The 22,798-nt window shown below is 36.3% G+C and overlaps 1 protein-coding gene across 1 annotated transcript in view; it reads left to right on the top strand.

The window, feature by feature from the left end:
- Positions 1-22,798, top strand: part of Fam184a (family with sequence similarity 184 member A) — a 90,823-nt gene that overhangs the window by 56,373 nt on the left and 11,652 nt on the right. The window contains exons 8-14 of the mRNA XM_042673690.1: positions 695-816; positions 1,211-1,361; positions 12,814-13,026; positions 14,543-14,696; positions 16,960-17,087; positions 18,872-19,056; positions 19,622-19,768. Coding sequence (XP_042529624.1) covers positions 695-816; positions 1,211-1,361; positions 12,814-13,026; positions 14,543-14,696; positions 16,960-17,087; positions 18,872-19,056; positions 19,622-19,768 — 1,100 coding nt within the window. The remainder of the gene's footprint in view (positions 1-694; positions 817-1,210; positions 1,362-12,813; positions 13,027-14,542; positions 14,697-16,959; positions 17,088-18,871; positions 19,057-19,621; positions 19,769-22,798) is intronic.

Here is a 22,798-nt window from a genome sequence, read left to right as displayed (position 1 = left end):
TAGTGATCTGCATGGAGGCATTGTGGTTATAGGAAGATGGACTATCATCTGCTCCTCTTCTGCTTGGCACCCTAGAACAGCTGGTCTACCGGCAGCGACCCATGGTTGCCAGTGTTGTCAAAACAGGTCACATGTAGCCCCATGGCTCTAGGGAGCAACTTGATTTATGCTAATCTAAAGGATTTTTGTATATTCAATTGTACTACCATAACACTAAGCACATGGACCATGGACTAAGAATTATAAAATAAGAATAATCAGTAAGTTAAAATCTATATATTTCTTTTAATCATGTCAGTGGGATATAGATAAAATGCTTAAGCTTTGAAGAAATAACATGCTTTCAAATATGAATATCTGTATGGATGTGTGTAGATAGTTCATTGGTCAATCTTATTAGATATACATGATAAGAAAGGTCTTATTTAGATGACTAATTTTGACTTTAAATTATTTAAATAATTTGAAAAGGTATAAGTTACAACTAAAGATTATTTAGGTAAGAGCATTTGCCATCTGAAACATACGTATATTTACTGTCATAATCTTGAACAGTTCTCACAGACAGCATTATTATTTATTGTGCTATGAGAATTTTTACAAGTCATAGTAAGAGCACTCTACTTCTCTACAACCATCAGCAGTGTCTTTGCTTTTGAAGACAGGTCTTCACTGAAATGTTTTTGTTCTCCAGACTGAGCTAGAACAAGAGAGGCACCTGTATGAAGAAACTCTAGCTGCCATGAAAGAAGAAGAGAAGCTCAGAGTGGACAAGATGGCCCATGACTTAGAGATAAAGTGGACGGAAAATCTTAGGTACACTTCTACCCTATAACATAATCTTACCCATGCAGGTGAGGAAATTTTCCTGTCATATAGCTCATGCTAGCAGTACTTTAAATTTATTTTCCCATGATTTGCTACGGAGAGTGTAGTCTTACTTTTTTCAATTTAGATTCAGATTTTTCTGAATTTCATCTCTTTGCCTATAAGATAGGCAAGAGAACTAACCTGAAGTCAATTCTGTCATTGATAAGTTGCTAAATGAGTGGACTTAGGTAAGTTATGGTCCTTAACTATAACGTTAATCTATTCTGAGCCATGGACTTTTAAGATGAATAAGTGTTCAAAAAACCCCATGAATCACTGCATAATAGTCCTTGAGGTGAAGAATTCTCTTTACAAAGTGAATATTTGTGTTTTATTGTAGACAAGAATGTTTGAAACTTCAAGAAGAGTTGAGGATTCAACATGAAGAGGATAAAAAATCAGCAATGTCTCAATTGCTACAGTTGAAAGAACGAGAGAAAAATGCAGCTAGGGATTCATGGCAGAAGAAAGTCGAAGATCTCTTAAACCAGGTAGCTAATACTCTGCACCCAATTGTCTAGCTTGGGAGAATACTACAAAACACTGCTTGCTAATCCTCTGTATTTTAATATTTTTCTATATTTTATATTGTTAGACATTTAAATGTGGAGACTTATTCAGAAATTTATAGAACATATTGATAAATAATTTTATACACAGTCCTACATTCTGAGAATAATTTATAAATATTTAGTTTAGTTCGTGAACTGAACGCATAAGAGACTAAAATAGGAAAGCTGTTTTTTTGAAAATGTAAAATGTTTTTTCCAACCACTAGTTGCCATTTGGGTAATAGTTACTAAATGTATCCTGATTACCTAAAACCACTTGCCAAAAATGATGGTTACTTCTTCTCTACAAGATACTTACACTTTACCCTTTAGGGCATCCAATAAACAAAAGGTAGTGATATTTCTGAGCCTATCTTATATCATATCCTCTTATTACCAAAACATATATAATTATAATTAAAACAGTTTGCATTGTACTTGTTTATATAGCTTCTAAGTTTATGAATCCTTCACATTCTTCTGCTTAACCAGTAATTAAATATATCTGACTGTATGAATCACCAGTTGATGAGCAAGTACAGAACTTGAGCAAAAAGCAGCTTGTAATTTCATGCTAGAAATCCACTATTATCTTTGTATTTTTGATGATAATGAATTTCAAAATAATCGGGATAGGCTTTCTGTAGGATAGTTTCCTAAATAGATATATGCAATGTCTTCTAATAATGATTGGAACTTGACTATTTGTGCCTGATAATTTCTTAATAATTTCTCATTGATTGTAATTGATGTAGAGTCTCATTGTGTTACCAAGGCTGACCTTGAATAAGCAGGAGGCAGCCCAGGCACGTGCCATGATACTAGGTTTAAATGATTACACTTTACTCAAAGGCAAGATGTGCTCCTGGAGTAATCAGTGAATATCTTTGAATTCTTATCAAGTAAAAGAATGACATTCTTAATCATTAACTTATTCTCTCTCAAGAGTTAGAAAGAAAATAATTATTATAGAATTATTGACCAATAGAATTATTATTAATTCTATGGGCCTGGGAAGGTGGCTCAGTGGTAGAGTGCTTGCCTTGCATGCCTGAGGCCCTGGGTTCAATTCCTCAGCACCACATAAGCAAAAAGAATAAAAGCTAGAAGTGGCACTGTGGCTCAAGTAGTAGAGTGCTAGCCTTGAGCTGAAGAGCTGAGGGACAGCGCCCAGGCCCAGAGTTTAGGCCCCACGACCCGACCAAAAAAGAAAATTATTAATTCTAATTTTCTTCTTGTTTTCATTTCATTCATAATATTAAACTGAGGAAATAAGGAGACAGTCACTTAGATGTACATCTGGGGAATTAACTTTGACTCCATTTTGAAAGTGTGAACTTTGAGGCCCACTAAAATTGGTTAAAACCATGTATATGACACCCTTTTACAAGTCACAAATTTACAGTCTCATAGGAGGAAGGCAGTAAATATAGATGCTTATATAGTAAGTGACTTTTATTGTCACTACCATACTCACTTCCATCAGCCAATACCATCTATATTTCTAGTCTGTCTTTCAGTATTTTTAAGTGTTATCTGAAGTGATTGAGGTTTTCTTTGTACTTATACTCTTTCCTTTCTGAGCCCTCAACAGAACCCATTCAAAGATGGATGGATTCTCAATCCAGAATCCATCCAGAACCTTGTACTACCTGAAGCCGTGAATTAAAATCCCAGTATCTCTCTCTCTTTCTCTCTCTTTCTCTTTCTCCCTCTCTCTCTGTTCCCCTCTCTCTCTCTCTCTCTCTCTCTCACACACACACACAATCTAAGTTCCAGTCACTTCTATGATTTTAGATATTTGTTAGAGCACCACCCTCACTTCCTGGTAGCAATTTGCTACCTCAGATTAGGCTACAACAGTAGAATACCCTAAATCAAGCCACTTGTAACCATAATCTTACTTGTTACAGTTCTTGTGGCTGGGAAGTTGAAGGCCAAGGACCTAGCATATTTTATGTCAGATGGATATCTTTGCTCATGGAGAGCTTTCTTACATGGTAGGTCAGGAGAGGCTCTTTGGAGTCTCTTTATTAGGGCACTAATCAACACATGAAACATGTCCTCATAACCTAGTCACCAATCAAAGATCTCACCACATTGGTTGTTAGGTTACCAACACTGGAGTTTGGGGGTGGGGCACACAGACATTCAGTCCACAGCACCGGGATACCATCTAGTCTTATGGTTTAAATGCCATCTACTTAAATCAGTCATTTCCAAATTTAAATCTCCAGGTGTAGCCTCTTCCCCAAATTTATATGTTTACCGATGACTGACAGGCATGTGAAACAGCACATCTGACTCAAAAATACTCTTTCCCTTTATTTCTCACAACAGTGACCCGCTGGCACTGTTACTTGACTGTTGCCTCTTATGTATCTGTTAAACTTGCTTATTCTGTCTCCAAAATATTTTCCAATTCTATCCATTTCCTTTGTCTCCTAGTAAACACTAATCTGATCTACTATCACAATGACCTCCTTCCCATCTTTCCTCTCCAGGTTCACTTTTCTCAAAGCACTCAATGGATCTTTTAGGCTGTAAGGCAGATCACACCATTCCCTTGCCTAGCAGAGTATTCCACTAAATGGAGATTATTGGCTGAACTCCCTTGTCCTACAAAGACCCACGCTTCTCCACAGACATCATTGTCTAGCAGCCCACTTCCACTTCATGGTCTTTATGCTGCCTCATCTGTTTATGCTGTATATTCTTCCCCTGGCATTTTCATGGACCCATGTTTAAATGCTATTTCTTCTAAATGGTCTTTCCTTACTGTCTACCCAATATTACCTCCAGGCATTTCCTATCCCAGCAGCTTTTTAAAAAATCATTACCTGTTCTTATTTTTGTCATGTTGGTTTTGCTCTCTTGGGTAGCTCGGTAGCTCATTTTGTACTTACAGTATTTTCTGGAATATAAACAGTATCAAGTGAAAAATTAAAAAATGTCTATATGAATAGTAGCATCACCCCCCCAGCAGCCTTAACTGTGCCCATACTATATGCAGGTCTGTCCTATGTATGGTTTGTGAGCTCACATGAGATCTACCCCCTATGGGTCAGATGTTTCTGTGGTCCACAAGTACTTGTAAACAAAAGGAATGATAATGTGAATTTAGATTCCAAATGCTCAAATGTGCTTTTGTCATAAAGGACCTAAAACATACACTTACTTGATTTGTTGTAATGTTCTGACTTATCAAAAATGTTTTAGAAGACATTATTTATTAAATAACATGTGTATTTGTCTGATGGATAATACTTGAGAATGAAAAATATGTTTTATATGTAAATAGCTACCTTTTAGATTAACTTCTAGTATTAAGATGTTATTTCTTAGAAAGTCAAAGAGAAATTATAATTTAGATTGAGAAGCTATGCAATAACTAGAAAGTCTTTTTCTTACCTAACTTTTCAGCTCTAGCAAACTTTACCCTGGAATATCAATTAGTAAAAAGTTATTTTCAAATAAAATTTAACTTTAGTTTGTGACATACCAAGGAATAATAGGCAAATAAAATTCTGTCAAAATGTGATAAAAATTGAAACCATTTTAAAGGAATTCTTAAAATTCACATTAGCAACAAAAATGGAAAATACCTTGTATTTTATGAAGGTAAAAAGTAAGGTGGTTAATAATGAAATTACACTTTTCTCTGTATTGGAAGGGCAGGGATGTAGGTTTTCTCCAAAGACTTATCCCTTCTGAAAAATGAACTCAGATCATAAACAATTTTGCCCAATAAATGCAAGGAATGGGAATTAGAAAGTTGAAAGGTGTCTCATCTTCCTTTTCCCCAAGTAAAAGACCAGATTTATTACTAAATTTTCAGTTTCATTCTTATCTCACGTTTATTTCTGGCCCCAAACTGCACTAGTCAGTCAAGTTTGTGTGTGCCTATCATCTGCCAGTTTCTCATTGGAGAAGTATGGGTGCACGCTGTGAATGATTATAGTGGAGATTCCAGAGAGGAGTGTAGTCTTTCAATAGTAATCATCTTTTTATTGTTATCATTGTTATTTTCTTCAAGTAGTTGTACAGAAGGGTTTCAGTTCAACATGTCAGATTATGAATACAATGCATCTTGATCAATGTCACCCTTTTCATAACTCTTTCCCATGATCCTCTTTTAAACTCTGGTTTACAAATTTCCTAATCTCTGTAGTTTGCCTTGGTACGTCTGCCAACTCACAAACATACCAGACAGTTTTACAGATAGTATAGAGGATGTTTTAACTTTCTTTTTGTCTAATTTCTTCTTTAAAATTGTTTTTGGCTTTTTCTTCAGTGTATTATCATTAATGTTCTGTGTTTTGCTTTCCCCTTTTATCCGTTCTTCCTTCACATAGTTGATTTCTGAATGTTTCCCTCTACCCCTGTGATCTTTTCCTCACAGAGACACTCTCTGGGTGAAGCTTTGCATAAGTCTATCAACAATGTAAGTGAACACACTTACTGCTTCCACACAAGGGCATGGTACACTTTTGATTTTGCGTGAACATCACTGCTTTGAAGCTTTAACTTACATCAAAATGCACTTTGGCATTCAATAAGATATGTTTTGTTTATGAGTATTCATAGCTCCTTTCAGTCACTCATTTGTTCATGTGCATACATCTACCACATTGTACTAATAAAGGTACATGTCATTATAAGCCTAAGCGAGATTTTTACATCTAAACACAAAATTTTATTTTAATACTAACTTTGAAAGACAAATATTTGTGAGAACTACTTAACTAGTTGGTTATCATAAAAATATAATTCTTTTGTTAAACTAGTTTATCCTTTGAAAAACAGTATCGATTTTTTATTTTAAAAGATTTGACATTTATAAAATCTCATGAGGTTCAGGACGTATTTTACAGTTAATGTTATAATTAATAGTTGTAAGAATTACGGGCTGGGAAGGTGGCTCAGTGATAGAGCACTTGCCTTGCATGCCTGAGGCCCTGGGTTCGATTCCTCAGCACCACATAAGCAAAAAGAAAAAAGCCGGAAGTGGCGCTGTGGCTCAAGTGGTAGAGCTCTAGCCTTGAGCTGAAGAGCTGAGGGACAGCGCCCAGGTCCAGAGTTCAGGCCCCACGACCGGACCCCCCCCCAAAAAAAAAAAGAATTAAGTGCATACTGAAGGTTTTCTTCAGATATGTCATCTTTTATAAAAAAGGAAAATATAAGTGAATGTTAATATATTCACTTTTTTTGGCAGTACTGTAGTTTGAACTCAAAATTTTGAGCTTGCTACCCTGGTGCTCTACCACTTGAGCTATGCCTCCAGCCCTGCTCTATGCTTGTTATTCTGAATATGTAGTCTAGTGAACTATTCTGTCTGGGTTGGATTTGAACCACAAATCCTCCAGATCTCATCCTTCTGAGTAGCTAGGATTGCAGGCAAGAGGCACTGGCACTCATCTGTACATCTCTTCTTTATAGATGCATCCTAATTAGTTTTACTTAAAAATGAGAGGATGATTGGAAACTTATTTTACAATATCTCTAAGATATTTAACAAGGGGTATTGTGGCTCTGAACTGATGAATTAACTATAGATCTTTATGTTTTCTGAATTGCCAAGAAAATTTTTCCAAATAGTCATAATTACATGTAAGTTTCAATTTACTTTTCTTAATTACACTCTTCAGTCATACCAAGTTATTAGTTTAAAAAACTATCTCAGTACCATCAAACATTATACATGAGAATTTACTTTGTTGATGTATTTGCTAGGCCTCAGAGAAATTATTAATGTTGTTTTCTAAGTTTGAAAGTTTTAGACTTGTTATTAATTTCTTAGAATTCCATTATCATGACTTTCATATCCTAACCACAGTTCATGTGTTGATGGTAGGAGAGGTACTTACCGTCTTTAAGGGAACTTCATTTAATCCCGAAACAAGCCAAGAGTTGAGCTAACTAGAAAGAAATGATGGGGGGAGGGGCAGAGAACAGCACCTACCATGTGAAGTTTATGTAGTCATTTAATAGACAAGGGAGAAGAAAGCTGTTCATGGTTCTGACATATATAAGCTTAACTGTAAGATGAAGGCCATGCTGGCAAGACTCTAGCTCAAGTAAAATAAAAACACAAAAAGAAGGGCATATCTAAATAACATGATTACCCTATGAATACTATTTTGGAAGAGAGAAAAAAAACTAAAACATAAGGAAAGGAAATAAACCACTAAGCTTTATTAATAAATCCCTGGAGTACTCATTTTGAGAAAGTTACCCTGACTTGGCTCTGTGAAAAACCCTCTATAAACAGCTTCAGGGAAAAGCATCCTTGCCATTGAGATTGAAGTGATGTGAATGCTGCTGGTGCTACAGATGGAGATGGGTCTCCAACAGCAGCTTCAGGGGTCTCTGTTTCAGCTACTTTGTCAAATACTCTTCCTTGTGGGGGAAGGTCCCCTGTGGCCTCCGGGAAACTTGCATACAAGACATAACCAATTTAGTGTTAAATTTCACAGATACAATCTCTACATTTAGAATAAAAATCATCCACTCACTTACATGTGATATACTCTTTAAAAGCAAAAGAAAATAAGCAATTATATAAAAACAGATCTAGCTTTATAGTCATGCAAAAGTGCACACCGTAATAGTAACACTGGTTATCCCTTGAGAATAGAGTTTGGCAGGAAATATCAGTGAAGAATGTATCCGCTTCCTGTAGTGCTGGGGCTGGAACCCAAGATCTCCAGTGTGCTAGCCTAGCACTCTACAACTGAGCTGCACACCCAGCCTGACACACTCCTTCTCATTTATAAGAGTAAATGAGACTCCTATCTCCAATTAACCACCAAAAAGACAGAAGTGGATCTGTGGCTCAAGTGGTAGAGCACCAGTCTTGAATGAGAAAGCTCAGAGACAATAACTAGGCCCTGAGGTCTAACCCTAGAACTGGCAGAAAAAGAAAGAAAATGAAAGAAAGAAAGAGAGGAAGTTAATATAACAAAACATTATTTTCAAATGATACTTTTTCTTTTTGGCAGTATTTGGGTTTTAACTCAGGGCTTCTCACTAGTTAGTCATGTAACCTACCACTGAGCCACACCTCCAGCCCCTTTTTCTCTGCTTATTTTTGTAGGCGGTCTCACTTTTTTATCAAGTCAGACTGGCCTTGATTCTCCTGTTTATGCTTCCTGAGTAGCTGAGTAAACAGGCGCCCACCACCACACCCAGCCTTTTCTGTTGCTGTTGAGTCTTGAAAACTATTTTGACTGGCTTTGAATCCTGATCCTCCCTATTTAAGGCTCTCCTGTACAGCTGGAATGACAGGAGTGTGCCATCAGCTGTTGGTTGAGATGGGATCTCACAAACTTTCTGCTCAAGCTGTTGTCAAACCACAGTCACCCACTGTCAGCCCTTGGGAATAGCTAGGATTGCAGACATAAAGACTGACATCCCATCTTGCCCATGTAATTGTAGCTCCTCTGTACGGTATTCTCATAATTTAAAAAAAAAGACTGACATCCCACTGATAACATTTTTAGAAGTAGTAGAGAAAGATCAGAAGCCAATAATTATTGTCAGTGTGGTTTACCTTTAAAATTGTTTGCAAACTATTAGTCCCTATTAATTAGTAGAATGTATTACCTAATTCATACCTAAATTGCTGTGGCAAGAATTTGAAATATAATAATGATTTTTTTTTTTGTCTATTGTGGGGCTTGAACTCAGGTCCTTGGTACTGTCCCTGAGCTCTTTTGCTCCAGGATAGTGGCACTCTACCACTTTGAGCCACAGCTTTACTTCTGGTTTTCTGGTGGTTAAGCAGAGATAAGAATCTTGCAGTCTTTCCAGCCTGGGCTGGCTTTTAACTGAAATCCTCAGATCCTGAGTAGCTAAGATTACAGGAATGAGCCACTAGCACCCAGCCAGGATTGTTTTCTGAAACAGGGATTTGATTTAAAATAGATAAAAATATTGAAAAAATTTAAGTTTTATATAGACACTATTATGATGCAATAGTTAACTTGAAATAGCATATATAATTTAAAGCAGCCATTTATCCAACAAATGCCTTTCTAGCTATTATATAATCCCATACAGAAAGCACTAATCAAGGTTGCCTAGACATTTTAATGCAGAGTCTTTGTTTTTTTGTTTTAAAATAGTCAAGTTTTATGTTAAGTATTTATTTTTATAACATATTTAACCCAAATGCTTAAATTATAGCTATTAGCTCACTTTTACATTGCTTTGCTCATTTTTGGTCTTTTGAAATACAATATACTTCTTCTCATGCTGAATAAAGCCTGATTCACTTATTGCAGTTTTACTAATTTATTTTTTAAAGAAATGAGTTTTAATGCTGCCTTGCATGACTAAGGCTGTCTGCCTATAATTTACCCTGTACTTGAGCATGAATCTGGAGACTGTAGATAGCTTTTATATTGTTTTGGTGTGTTTTCAAAGTTAAAAGTAACTTTGAAATAAATATATTTGTGCACTCAGTTGTATGATACCTTTCTACAACATCCTAAGTTGGAAAACACTATTTTGGAGTACTTTAAGGTAAAGTATATTACAACGTAAAAATTTTTAAGTATATTTTATTGAAGATGGAGAAATTGAACTGTAAATTTGAAATGTATACTTATTATATTTTTGTGGTACTTTAGAAACTTAATGTTATAATTCCTCATAATTTTATCCTTAAATAATTAAAGTGAAAATCAACTTATAATCAAATTTACACAACCTGACACAACTGTGGTCTAACACAGTGGGCAATAGATTGTAAAGTTTTAAAATAGGTAACACAGAAATCTCTGTGGGTAGATACATGTTGATATCAGGGTAGATAGGCTGGAGGAGAGCATGCTGGGTAGATTTTAGCCCCTACTTTGTTGGCTGCCAAGAAGTAATTTTGAGAATATTAGTCATTAAATTTCTAGAAAGAGAATGGCTCTCAACTGTACATCAGTCTTCAGAAATATTTTGTTGCCTGTTACCCTTGTATGACAGTTTTTTTCTGGGCCGTGCTTGGTACTCATTTCATTCTAATTGTCATTGCATAAGATGGTGAGCAGTGACATTGCATAATTCTTATTCCACAAGTGTGGCCTTTGCTGTGGCTGTGGCTTTTTCATGTAGTTTCTACATCTGCAGGGCTGATTTTGCCTGTGTATCATGGGTTCTGCCACCATGTAGACTTGTATAAGGAGTTTTGTATTATCTGGAGTCAGCATTTTTCTCCTTATCCCTAAATCCGTGAGTTTATGTAGAAATCCATAAGTAGAATTTGTACCATGTCAACAGGTAGTCACTTCTTTGTAACTACATTATAGCTTACTGTACATTTATGTCAGCTATTTGATTTCTCACTAATGTTTGACTATTGTGTAAAGGTATGAGCCAGTGTGTGAATCTGATTAAGGTATGCTGTGTGCATATGTGGACATATCAATATGAAACCTGGTCCAATTAAGTAGTGTTCATAAAAGATGTGGGAGAAAAAAAGGCATGAGCCAGCCTTTACAATTAATCTTGGTTTAGTGACTGACCAAAACTGTTCCATACAACTGAGCTAGAGTCTAGATCACTGCAGTCCCTGGCTGCTTCTTAAGGTTTTAAAGGAATGAGCACTTGTTTTTCACCTTTCTTGTTTTCCCCTTTTCTTGCTTTACATGTCTGATGGTTCCCTACTCATTCTCTTACTTTCCAACATATTCTCTTTGTGAGACATGGAAGATAGCCATCAATCAAAAGAAAATCTTTCCCATGTACAAAAACTCACAAGTTTCCTCTTTCATTGGCTTTGTTGGCTACAGGAACTGCTTCATTTTTTTTTTTTTTTTTTTTTTTTTGGTCGGTCGTGGGGCTTGAACTCTGGGCCTGAGTGCTGTCCCTCAGCTCTTCAGCTCAAGGCGAGAGCTCTACCACTTGAGCTACAGCGCCACCTTCCAGTTTTCTGGTGGTTTATTGGAGATAGGAATCTCACGGTCTTTCCTGCCTGGGCTGGCTTTGAACCGCGATCCTCATATCTCAGCCTCCTGAGTAGCTAGGATTACAGGCGTGAGCCACCAGCGCCCGGCTAGGAACTGCTTCATTTTTATCTTAATTTGCTTATGCATCTTATTTAAAATTTTTATTGGCTTTTCCCTCTTATCTTCTGATTTGTTTTAGAGTCTAATTGAGTTATGTAGTCATTTAATATAGTCATATAATTTTGAGATTATGTATGAGTCTACACATAGATCAAATTAAATGAATTAATCAGTAGGATATATAAACATGTATAAAATATGTCTACATGTGCTTTTTATTCTTGACAAAGATTTCATTTTAATTATATTAAATTATCTAGAAAGACATACTAAACTGATATTGTCTGCTTTGAAAAGGACTGATAAGTACATTTTATATAGGGAAAGCAAACTATCTTATATATTATCATAAGGTAGTAACTGGAAGTTTGGAAGATGTTTATGATTTTTTAAAAAGCTTAAAAGTTTATCAAGTTCAACTGGGCACAGTGACTCATGTCTATAATCCTAGCTACTGAGGAGGCTGAGGTTGGAGGATAATGGTTTGAAGACAGCCTGGGCAGAAAACACCATGAGATTCCAAAATAGCTAATTAAATAAATGACAACCTAAGCAGCAAAATGCTAGGCTGGAGGTATGGCTCAAGTGGTGGAGTACTAGCCAAAGACGCAAGCTGAGAAGCATAGGCCCGGGGAGAGAGAGGAGTCTTCCAAGGAAGACACATTGAACTAAGTCAACATTGAAAAGTTTCAAAATACAAAAATGAACATTTAGACCAAATTTGGTATAGAAGGATTCCAAGTTTTAAACTGACAAATGTTTTAAAGAATAAGTCTTTTATTTTCAAATAGTGCATCATTTACCAAATGCTTATTGTATGTGGTAGGGGTAGAAGCCCGTTCTACAGGAGTGTACATAGTAACACACCTAATTTTCCCTATAACGTGAAGAATTGATGTTTACATTACAGTGCCAGAGCAAGGTTGTTGTGTTGTTGTTGTTTTTTAACTCGGCGAACCCATAGTCTTCACGAATTAGCAGTTTTAACTTTACCTCCTCCAAGTAACCACAACCCTATAAATATGTTGTCTTCTGTTTTTATTTCATATCATGATTTTTTTCTATTGCAACATTTACATAGAATTTCTAATGGAGGGTGCAGATTCCTGTGTTTATAGATAGCACAACTAAACTATTTTCAAAGCAACTATTGAAAATAGAATTAAGAATGGTGATATCTCAATATTAGATTTTTATTGTAAAACACTTTAAGTGGAAATCTTTAGGTGACTATTTTATAAAATATCCTAGAAATGCTTTTCCCCCTTTGATTGGCAATCTGTGACCCTGCCTTGTGTTTCCTCTTCCTTGCGGACCATTCTGTGGTGTAGATTTCCTTGCTGAAACAGAATCTGGAGATGCAGCTTTCCCAGTCGCAGACTTCTTTGCAGCAGCTGCAGGCCCAGTTCACACAAGAACGACAGCGGCTTACCCAAGAGCTGGAAGAGTTAGAGGAGCAACACCAACAAAGACAGAAATCATTAAAAGAAGCACACATCCTCGCATTTCAGACCATGGAAGAAGAAAAAGAAAAAGAGCAAAGAGTGAGTTCACATTTACTCCGCGAGCCTAGTCACAATTAACCTTCAGATTCCTAAGAATTTTTTATTGCTCCAAAACATGTTTTATTTAAATATGTTTTTTAGGATGTGACTTCCTGTAGGTGGACACAGTGATTAAACATATGCAATTATTGTATACAGTATACAAATTAACCGAGGGTCAACATTTTATTTGTTTCTAATAATAATACCAAGATCAATATACTCTCTGGTTGTTAGGTAGGTAACAGTGATGAAATAATTTCAGTTTAATCTTTTAACATGACCATTCTGAGCTATAGCCATTCTGAACCCTTAATATTACTGTTCTTATGACGGTCTTACATCAAATTTTTAATTTTTTTTCATTCTGAGTCCACAAAGAAGATATTTATCTAAGAGATATATCTTTTCATCCTAATTCTTACCCTCACATAGTTTATTCTCATTATACAGAAAAAAAAACACTTTTATAATAGTGAGCATAAATAGTTAAATACTAATTTTTTGAAATAGCATTTTGGGAAAATGACTAAAGAAATGCAGTCATAGGTGCAGTATGGTGTCTATTTGTCTCAGCAAAGTTTGATTTTATGAATTATAGTAAAAGTGAAACAAACGTTGAAAAACAAAAATGGTCTCTCACAGTTTAGAATCTGAACTTGAAGTACCCTGATCACCATGTTCCCTTCTTCCCCCTGTGGCCATATATTTTTATCTTAGTCCTTAGCACAAGGAATCTCTTCTCTGTGGCCAAACTCTTAATGCTAATCTCATCAAAGCCTTTAGTTTGCTTTTCCAGCTACCTAGTCTGAATTTGTGTGAATTTCAGAAGCAAATTCAGAAGCAAAAAATAACTGCTGGAACTAGCCTCAAAATATTCAACAAGGTTGAAGTTACAAAAGCCCTCAGTGTACTTCTCCAAGCAAGGTGGAAATCTTGTGGAGACAACAGAATGAAGTCCACCAAACACTGTTTGAACAGAGGGAAGAAAAGAAGGGACATAGGGACATAACAGAGGTGGTAAACGTGTTCAAAGTACAATGCATACATCCATGGAATTATCACAGTGAAGTTCTTTCGTACTATTAATAAGTACTAATTAAAAACAAAAAAGATCTTGCCTTAGTAATACCTTTCTCCTCCTCATTCCTAAGTTTAAGCCTTGCATACAAGGAATTATTTATTAGTTTTAGGTAGTTTATACCCCTTTAGCAGCTTAGAAAACAATTTTATTTGAAGGCAGCATTAAGTAAAGGTCTTGTGTTTCCAATTCATCAAAATATCTGAGTCACACTGATGTCCTGATGATTCATTCTTCTGTATTGTCCCTAATAATTTATTTTCTAATGATGATGAATACCTTGCATCTAACTTTCTTAAAAATGAACTAAAAAACCTTGTTCTTAATAACTGATAACTGAGTTTTGGTAACTTATTTTGGTAACTTATTTGGTAACTTATTTTGTTCTATTTTGTTTGTATTTTTTCTTGTCTTTGAATTGATTCTCCTATCAAGGCTCTTGAAAATCACTTACAACAAAAACATTCTGCAGAACTTCAGTCACTAAAAGATGCACATCGAGAGTCAATGGAGGGCTTCCGGGTAGAAATGGAACAGGAACTCCAGACTCTTCGGTTTGAATTAGAAGATGAAGGAAAGGCTATGCTTGGTATTTGTGAAAGATTATATTTATGTCAAATATATTTGTATATCTTAAAATTCAATATGAAATCATAAGCTTTTATCTTTATCTTTTGAAGCATTCAAGGTGAATATTAAAATGTGCTGGAGATTTTATTCAGAGCTACTAGAAGGAGGAATAGAGTGGGTAGATTGCAGAGTCCTCTCAGCCTTTTCTGCCTTCTTGCTGTGAAAGAAACAGCCCCTGGTGCTCCCATCTGTCCTCATGGTACTAAACAGTGTGAGAACATTCAGACTATCTGAGACGCCAGGGTCCAGTCCAGTGGACCACATGAAGCCATGTGGGACTCATCTCTTCAGATTGCATGGTCATGTTGGCTTTTCCACTTCAGGATTTTGTTTTCGTGACAAAACTTATGATTCGGTCTACCCTTTAAGTATATTTTACATGTTTGTTGTTGTTGTTTTTTAACCTAGGAGATGATCCCTTTTATAAGGTGATAAATTCTGAAGAAAAACTAGCTATATATTTAAAGATCTGCTTTTGATTTTGTTTGGTAACATAATTGAATAATTATTGTATTCCTACCTTCTACCTTATTTTCTTTCTGTCTGGTTTATTCAAAATTCTCCTAATATATTTTGAGGGTGTACTGGTACCAGTGCTTAAACTTAGCATCTCAAGCTTTAATTTGGCTTTCTTCCTTATGAACCACACATTCAGGCCAGCATTTTGTTGGTTATCTGGATGGAGATGGATGGAGAGATTTTCTTAATATTTTTAGCTCATGTTTTTCATGTTGTAGTATACATTCTTTCCAGGTAGGATTTAGGAACAAAGTGTGAAATATTTGGGCCTGAAAGGAAAAGCCATTTCACCCAGTTGGTCTTTGCTTTGGCCACCAGGAGTTCTAGGCCTAGTCTGATAGCTCTCTTCTCTTCGCCATAGAAAAGGTACTATGGTAGCTAGCAAATCATGTTAAGGGCGAACATTTATCAAAAATTTATAAAAATTATATCTTAGAGACTTCTAAGAAAATGGAATTAAAAGTGAATTACTGTCTTTGTACAGGGATGACAGTCACAGTAGAGGTGGCCTTTATAGAATGGTTGCCAAAGGGAACATTTCCACCACTATGTGAGGAAAAGAGCAGAGAACATGGAACCATTGCTGTTTCGTGCATTAGAGTATGATGTAAAAGCCTTATGGTTAAACTGGAGCCATAGTTGGTGAAGTGGTAGTGTGCTTGCCTAACAAGCAAGGTGGGCTGCAATCTCTGATACCACACCAAAAAAAGAAAAAAAAAGAAGAAATAGAGAAAATACCCTTTTGTTGATGAAAGATTTTGGGTATTCTTTTAAAAACTTTGTTTTGAGATCATTATAGGTTTACACGTGGTTTTAAAAAATAATGCAGGGAGACCCCCAGTTGCCTTTCCCCAGTTTTCCCAGTGGCAGCATTGTAAGCTGCTGTACAGTGTCACAACCAGCATATTGACACGGACACTGAGAAGATAATGCTTTTACTGCCATGATGATCCCTGTGTCCTTTCATGGCCACATTAAGCCCTCTCCTGTCTTCCTGGAACTCCTGGCAATTGTTAAATGGAGTCATACAGTATCTAACCTTACTAACTGGCTTTTTCACTCTTCATTGTGTGTTTCAATATTTGTTCCTTTTATTGCCAAGTACTATTCCATGGTTTCAGCAGTTTATTGTCCATCACCCCAGGTCATCTGGGGTTTCAGTTTAGCTATTACTTTCATGAGTTCAAACATTCTTAGTACGTTTTGTGTAAACATAAGCTTTTACTTCTTTGGGATGAAAGCCCAGGAGAGCAGTTGCTTGGTAATACGGTAGTTGTGTTTGGTTTTTTTTTTTTTATATTGTGAAAATACCATACAGAGGGGTTACAATTACATGAGCAAGGTAGTGAGTACATTTCTTATCAAGCATTGTTGCCTCCTCCTTTGTTTCCCCTTACCATCCTTTCCCATCTCCCCCCCTCCCCCACTCCTCCCCCGGCTTCCCTGCCCCCCCTCACACCCAGCCAAAATTGTAAAGTTCGTTTTTCAACATAACATCTTGTACATCTCATTGGTTTTTTTTTTAAAACTGCCAAACTTTTCCAGAATGGCCATATCATTTTGCATCTCTGTTGTAAGAATGACACAGTTTCCTCACATAGTAACCATATTTAAAGTTGTCTATAATATTCTGTATATTACCACTTTGTCTAAAGTATTGATAATGTTTTTGAATTTCTTAATGTTTTTTCTTTGCATTTAAGCTTCTTTACGCTCAGAACTCAACCATCAACATGCAGCTTCAATTGATTTGTTACGGCATAATCATCATCAAGAACTGGCAGCTGCTAAGATGGAGTTGGAAAGAAGCATAGATATCAGCAGAAGACAGGTAAGAATATTCTGCTCTTTGATAATCCTTGACTATAAGTAGCCGGGATGCTCACAGTTTTCTGAAAATCATATTCTAATAGCTACTCTTTTTACAAGCTATTATTTATATTTATTATATATTTCTGTGTTTTCAGGGACAAGTAAAAGTAATTTTACATTAGTAGACATAAAATTGCATTTTATTTTTTATCATCCTCTGATGGAATATTGAATTATATTGGCCAACTGGGCAAATGAACAACGAAATGTAACTAACACTAGCCAGTTGCTGGTGGCTCACACCTGTAATTCTAGATACTTGGGAGGATAAGATTTGAGGATCATGGTTTGAAGCAATGAAGTCCATGAGACTGGTATTCAAATTCAATCAGCAAAAAGAGGAAGAAGTAGAGGAGTAGCTCAAGGGGTAGAGCTAGCTTTGAGTAGAAAAAAATAAGCAAGAGCATGAGACCCTGAGTTCAATCCCTACTACTGACACACACAAAAATACAGATATAACTGATATGAAGAATAAGGATGTTACAATCTAATAGAACTATCCATGATGATGCTTCGGAGCCTTCTACCATGGTGTTCAGTAGCCATAGGGGTCAAATGTTTCTAGTGCAACCATAAGAGTACATTTTCAATTTTATGTAATTTTAATGACTTTAAACCAGCAATCATAGCAGATGGCACAGCTACAGAAGGAGTAAGTTGTCAAGAAGAACTAAGATGCCGTACGTTTCCATAGCATTCTAGCACAGCTACTATTTATACTTTTTAAATTTCAATCTTTAGCCCAGTGTACTTTCCTTTAATTAGATATTTAGTGATCTTAAGTGTAGTTATGTCTGGAAGGATGAAGTTTTAGACATTAGTTTGTTAGGCTTCAGACTTCTGCTTTGTTAATCTTCACCTAAGCTGAATGATTAGTCAGCCCAAATGTTCTTTTTTCAACACTAAAAGGCTTTAAATGAGGCACCTCACAGCTGTGAAGGGTTGTTCTCTTCCATGAAGGCCTGCACAGAAATTCACCAATATTAACTAACTGCAGGGGACTGGGAATGTGGCTTAGTGGTAGAACGCTTGCCTAGCGTGCATGAAGCCATAGGTTCGATTCCTCAGTACCACATCATCAAAAAAAGCCGGAAATGGTGCTGAGGCTCAAATGGTAGAGTGCTAACCTTGAGCAAGAGAAGTTCAGGGACAGTGTCCAGGCCCCGAGTTCACGCCCCAGGACTGGCAAAAAACAAAACAAAACAAAAAAAGACAAGCAAAATCAAAACAAAACAAAAACATAAAGCTTGTAGGAAACAATGACTGTTAGGAAAATGGAGGGAAGGTAATTTATTAGATAATTGCTGGGACACCACTGAGCTGGCAGAAACTGCTTACTAAGCTCTGGGATATGTGGGGGGCGGGGAGAGCCGCCATAGAGGCAGATCCTTTTTAGATTAAGACTGTATTGCTAACATTTTACTACAAGAACATGTATAACCAAGAGGCCCGTGTTACAATATTAGTTCTGCCATTACTTATAAACCTTGGGACAAATCAGCTTATAGATATTGTTTGCCTCATTATAAAATGGAGGAGATGTGCTTTTATGATCCTTGGGGTTCCTTGTAGTCCTGAAGTGATTGAAACTATCTCTGTATCAATACTCCTTAGAGATATGGAAAGCGAAGGGGCTGTTTGTAAGACAACATGAAAATGATTATATTTGACATTCAAGTATGCCATTTCTTTACACAGAAAGTAAATGTGTAGAAAATGTTTTAGAATGATTTATCTTTTTAGAGTAAGGAGCACCTGTGTAGAATCACAGATCTGCAGGAAGAGTTAAGGCACAGAGAACATCATATCTCTGACTTGGATAAGGAGGTACAGCACCTTCATGACAACATCAATGCCCTAACCAAAGAACTGGAATTTAAGGGGAAGGAAATCCTCAGAATACGAAGTGAATCTAACCAGCAGATGAGGTATGCCAAGAATGACAGGAGTGGGGGAGGTAGGATGGGCATCATTCCCTAAACAACTGCTGCCATGCTATTTAGCAATGTATTCCTGGCGCTTTGTTTCTAGACTGCATTCTACTACAGACTGAAAACCAATTTACTCTACTTGATGACTGTGTTATAATCCATAGCAGAGGGGAAAAGTTGCATGATGACAGTTTTGGATGCCATGTGTGCGTGCATGCATTTGAAAGTGTGTGTGTGTGTGTGTGTGTGTGTGTGTGTGTGTGTGTGTGTGTGTGTGTGTGTGTGTGTGTGTGTGTGTGTGTGTGTGTGTGTATAACATTAACTTGGGAAATTGTACATGATTAACTAAAATCTTATTTAAATGTTAGAAAAGCATTAAAGGAGACAACTTTAACGCAAGCTAGAAAGTTATAGCAAAGTATGTAGCTTAATTTAGGTTCTTTTCATTAATTTTCCATATATTATACCCAAAGAGAATCATTTCAAATCTTGATAAACTATAAAAAGTTTTGAAAGCTTGACTTCAGAATAACATTTTCTTAACTAAAAATAAATTAAACAGGTTGCATGAACAAGATTTAAACAAGAAACTTGAAAAAGAACTGGATGACTTGACAGCAGACCACCTCAGAGAGAAAAATATCATGCGAGCAGATTTTAATAAGACTAATGAGCTACTCAAGGAAATAAATGCTGCTTTACAAGTGTCGTAAGTCATATTATGTTAAAGAAAATTTATATTTGGATAATAAACCGAGGAGCACTGTGTCTAAGCCCAGATAAACTGCTGTTTGGAGTCTAATAAAAATGATACTTAAGAAAGCAAACAGAAGTGCTGTATTGTGGATGATAATTGCAGTGTGATATGTCCTTTAATTTGGGTGAGGCATTTGACTCATTATGTCTCATCAGATTCTGCTGCATGTCCACTAAGATAATTCTGACCTTAAAGAAATGTCCCTGGTGAGCCCGGTGCTGGTGGCTCACGCCTGTAATCCTAGCTACTCAGGAGGATGAGATCTGAGGATCACGGTTCAAAGCCAGCCGGGGCAGGAAAGACTGTGAGACTCCTATCTCCAATAAACCACCAGAAAATCGGAAGTGGTGCTGTAGCTCAAGTGGTAGAGCACTCGCCTTGAGCTGAAGAGCTAAAGGACAGCGCCCAGGCCCAGAGTTCAAGCCCCATGACCGACCAAAAAAAAAGAAAGAAAGAAAGAAATGTCCCTGGTGGTTTACTCCTGCCATAGGAACAACTCAAAATGTGTCCAAATGTTAAGTAAAAAGAGTATATTGTGAGCAATAGAAATGTTATAATCCTCTGCATACACAAATAACATGTATTTTACAAACATATCAAGATTGTCTAAAAAACAGTGTTTAACATTAGTAGTTCTCTTTAGGGAGTAAGATTAAGTAGTACTGGGGATATGGGAAACAAAGATTTCATATACCTAAGGTACATTGAATTTCTATAATCCTTTAATTCTGTCAAGATTTAAAAAGAAAAATCCATGATAAACCAGGCATAATACTTTGCCCCTATTATTGCAACTACTCAGACAGAGATAGCAAGTTAGAAGCTAGACCAGGCAAGACAGCAAGATTGTATCTGACAGAACAAGCTTGGCATGTTGGCTCACATCTATAATCCCAACTATGTAGGAAAATTATCTGAGGCTTCCCCAGGCAAAAGTAAGACCCTATTTGATCACTAAAACAAAAATGGATAAAGTCATGGTTTAAGTGGAAGAATGCCTGCCTTGCAAGTATAAGGTTGTGAGTTCAAACCCCATTATCACCACCAAAAGAAAAAAACTTACCCAAATCAGTACATATAAAGTTACTATTCTTATGTAGTAATTCCAATATTGTTAAAGCAAAAAAAAATTACTGAATATGCTTTACAACAATTAACAGCCTTATCTTTCCTGGGTACTTATAAACTGTTAATAGTTCAGTCAAACTGTATTTAATCTATTTTTGTGACTTAAACCTGATCCAACTTAGATTATCTTAGAATTAATCTAAACTGTGGCTAATGGTGCATTCACCTTTAATATCTCCTCTTCCAATTAATTATCCACATACTTCAATAAGATCACAGTTTGTGTCTAATCTCATGACCCTGGATGTCAAAGTCCCTTAACTTCAGTGAGCCGTCTTCTGCTTCCTAGGTTATTGATATCTAATTACCTTCTTCAAACATAGAAGTCATTATATCCTATGTCACCCTAGCAGTTTAATCTTGTCTCAGTAAATAGTTCTGCATACACAGATGCAAACACACACATACACACGCAGAAACAAAGTTGACCCTCTAGTTGGCATTCCCTTTGAGTTTCCTTTGAGATAAGCTGGTTGTTTTTTTTTTAAGGATTTTCATATCAGTGGTATTCAGTGAATATATTATTAATTATGAGGATTCCCATTCACAAAACTAACCCCTTTGTGAAACTGTCCTTCAAATGGTGAAGAAACTTACTGTTTATTTCCCAATCATAATGACTTTGGCTTTTGTTGTTATTAGAGCCAGTATGGACTCAGGTATTTGCCTTGTACAAATTCTTCAAGATAGCTTCATTTTCTTTGCAGACACGAAACAAAAATCAACCTCAGTCTCTAAGCTCCCACTTCTCACAGCCTCAACCCTCATTGGGTAGACCCTGAAATCTTGGCCTCCCTCTTCATACTCTGAAAGAACAAACTCACACAAAGAGCAACCTCTGTCTGTCTGTCCTGTATCCTCAGGAACATTAATTTACGAACAGTAAAGGTTGTATCTTTTGTGATTTCTTCTTTTTATGGTTTTGTACATTATGAATTTTCAATAGATGGTAACCAACAATTCAGTTTTCTATGTTATTACATGTTAATTATTGAAGAATTAGTATTTCTGAGAAGTGAAATATTTTATCTGCTTTTCCAGACCTGGTATTTATCTTAAACTACACTGCAGGTGTATGTTAATCAACCACATATTTTTTTCACCAGAAACCTGCTGTCACTATATAATTTCTCTTAGCTTTAGGTATTTACTTTTTTAGTTAAAAATAATCACACATGCATTTGCTCTCAACTGGTGTTCTGCCCAATAGATTTTCTGTCTGCTTAGTTCAGTACAGTAGCTGGTAGCCACAAATGGCTAATGTAGCTGGTGTGACTGAGGAAATGAATTTTAAATTTTATTTTAATGAATTTAAATGCAAATGGCCTCATATAGACTAGAGGCTGCCATGTGGGAAAGCAGCAATGGGATATATCTATCTGTATCCTTAAAAAAGCCTGCTTGGATTTGATGAGTGGCTGGGATCTCTGCAGTGCTGGTAGGCAGAGCAAGTCCTTTCCAGCTTGTGGTGCTGAGGGACATGTCTAAGTTATTGCTGCTGCTGCTCCTCCCCTTCTTTCCCCTCTCTCTCCTTCTCATGGGGCTTCAAGAGGTGGGGCAGTAACAAATTTCCAGGTATTGTGGCAAAGGCTGTAAGATTTTACCATCTCTTTTGAAACACATATTGAAATTCTGTTCTCTAATTCAACATATTAAAATCCTCTTAGATTTTCAGGGTGTTATATTTAAAACTTCCCTTCAGTATGGTATTTTAGTAAGATGCTTATATCTAGTTGCAAAAACTCATGTGTTTTATTCATTTTAAAGCAAATGAGGGAATGGGCTAGTCCTTTTTATTTCTGTAGGTTAAGATTAAGCTAAACAAAAAGATTCTCTAGAACTTGAGGTCATGAC

The sequence above is a fragment of the Dipodomys spectabilis genome, unplaced genomic scaffold (assembly GCF_019054845.1).
Source record: "Dipodomys spectabilis isolate Male_0828 unplaced genomic scaffold, ASM1905484v1 ptg000001l, whole genome shotgun sequence".
Lineage (NCBI taxonomy): Eukaryota > Metazoa > Chordata > Mammalia > Rodentia > Heteromyidae > Dipodomys > Dipodomys spectabilis.
The sequence above is the reverse complement of the archived record's forward strand: the minus strand, read 5'-3'. Positions and strand labels throughout refer to the sequence as shown.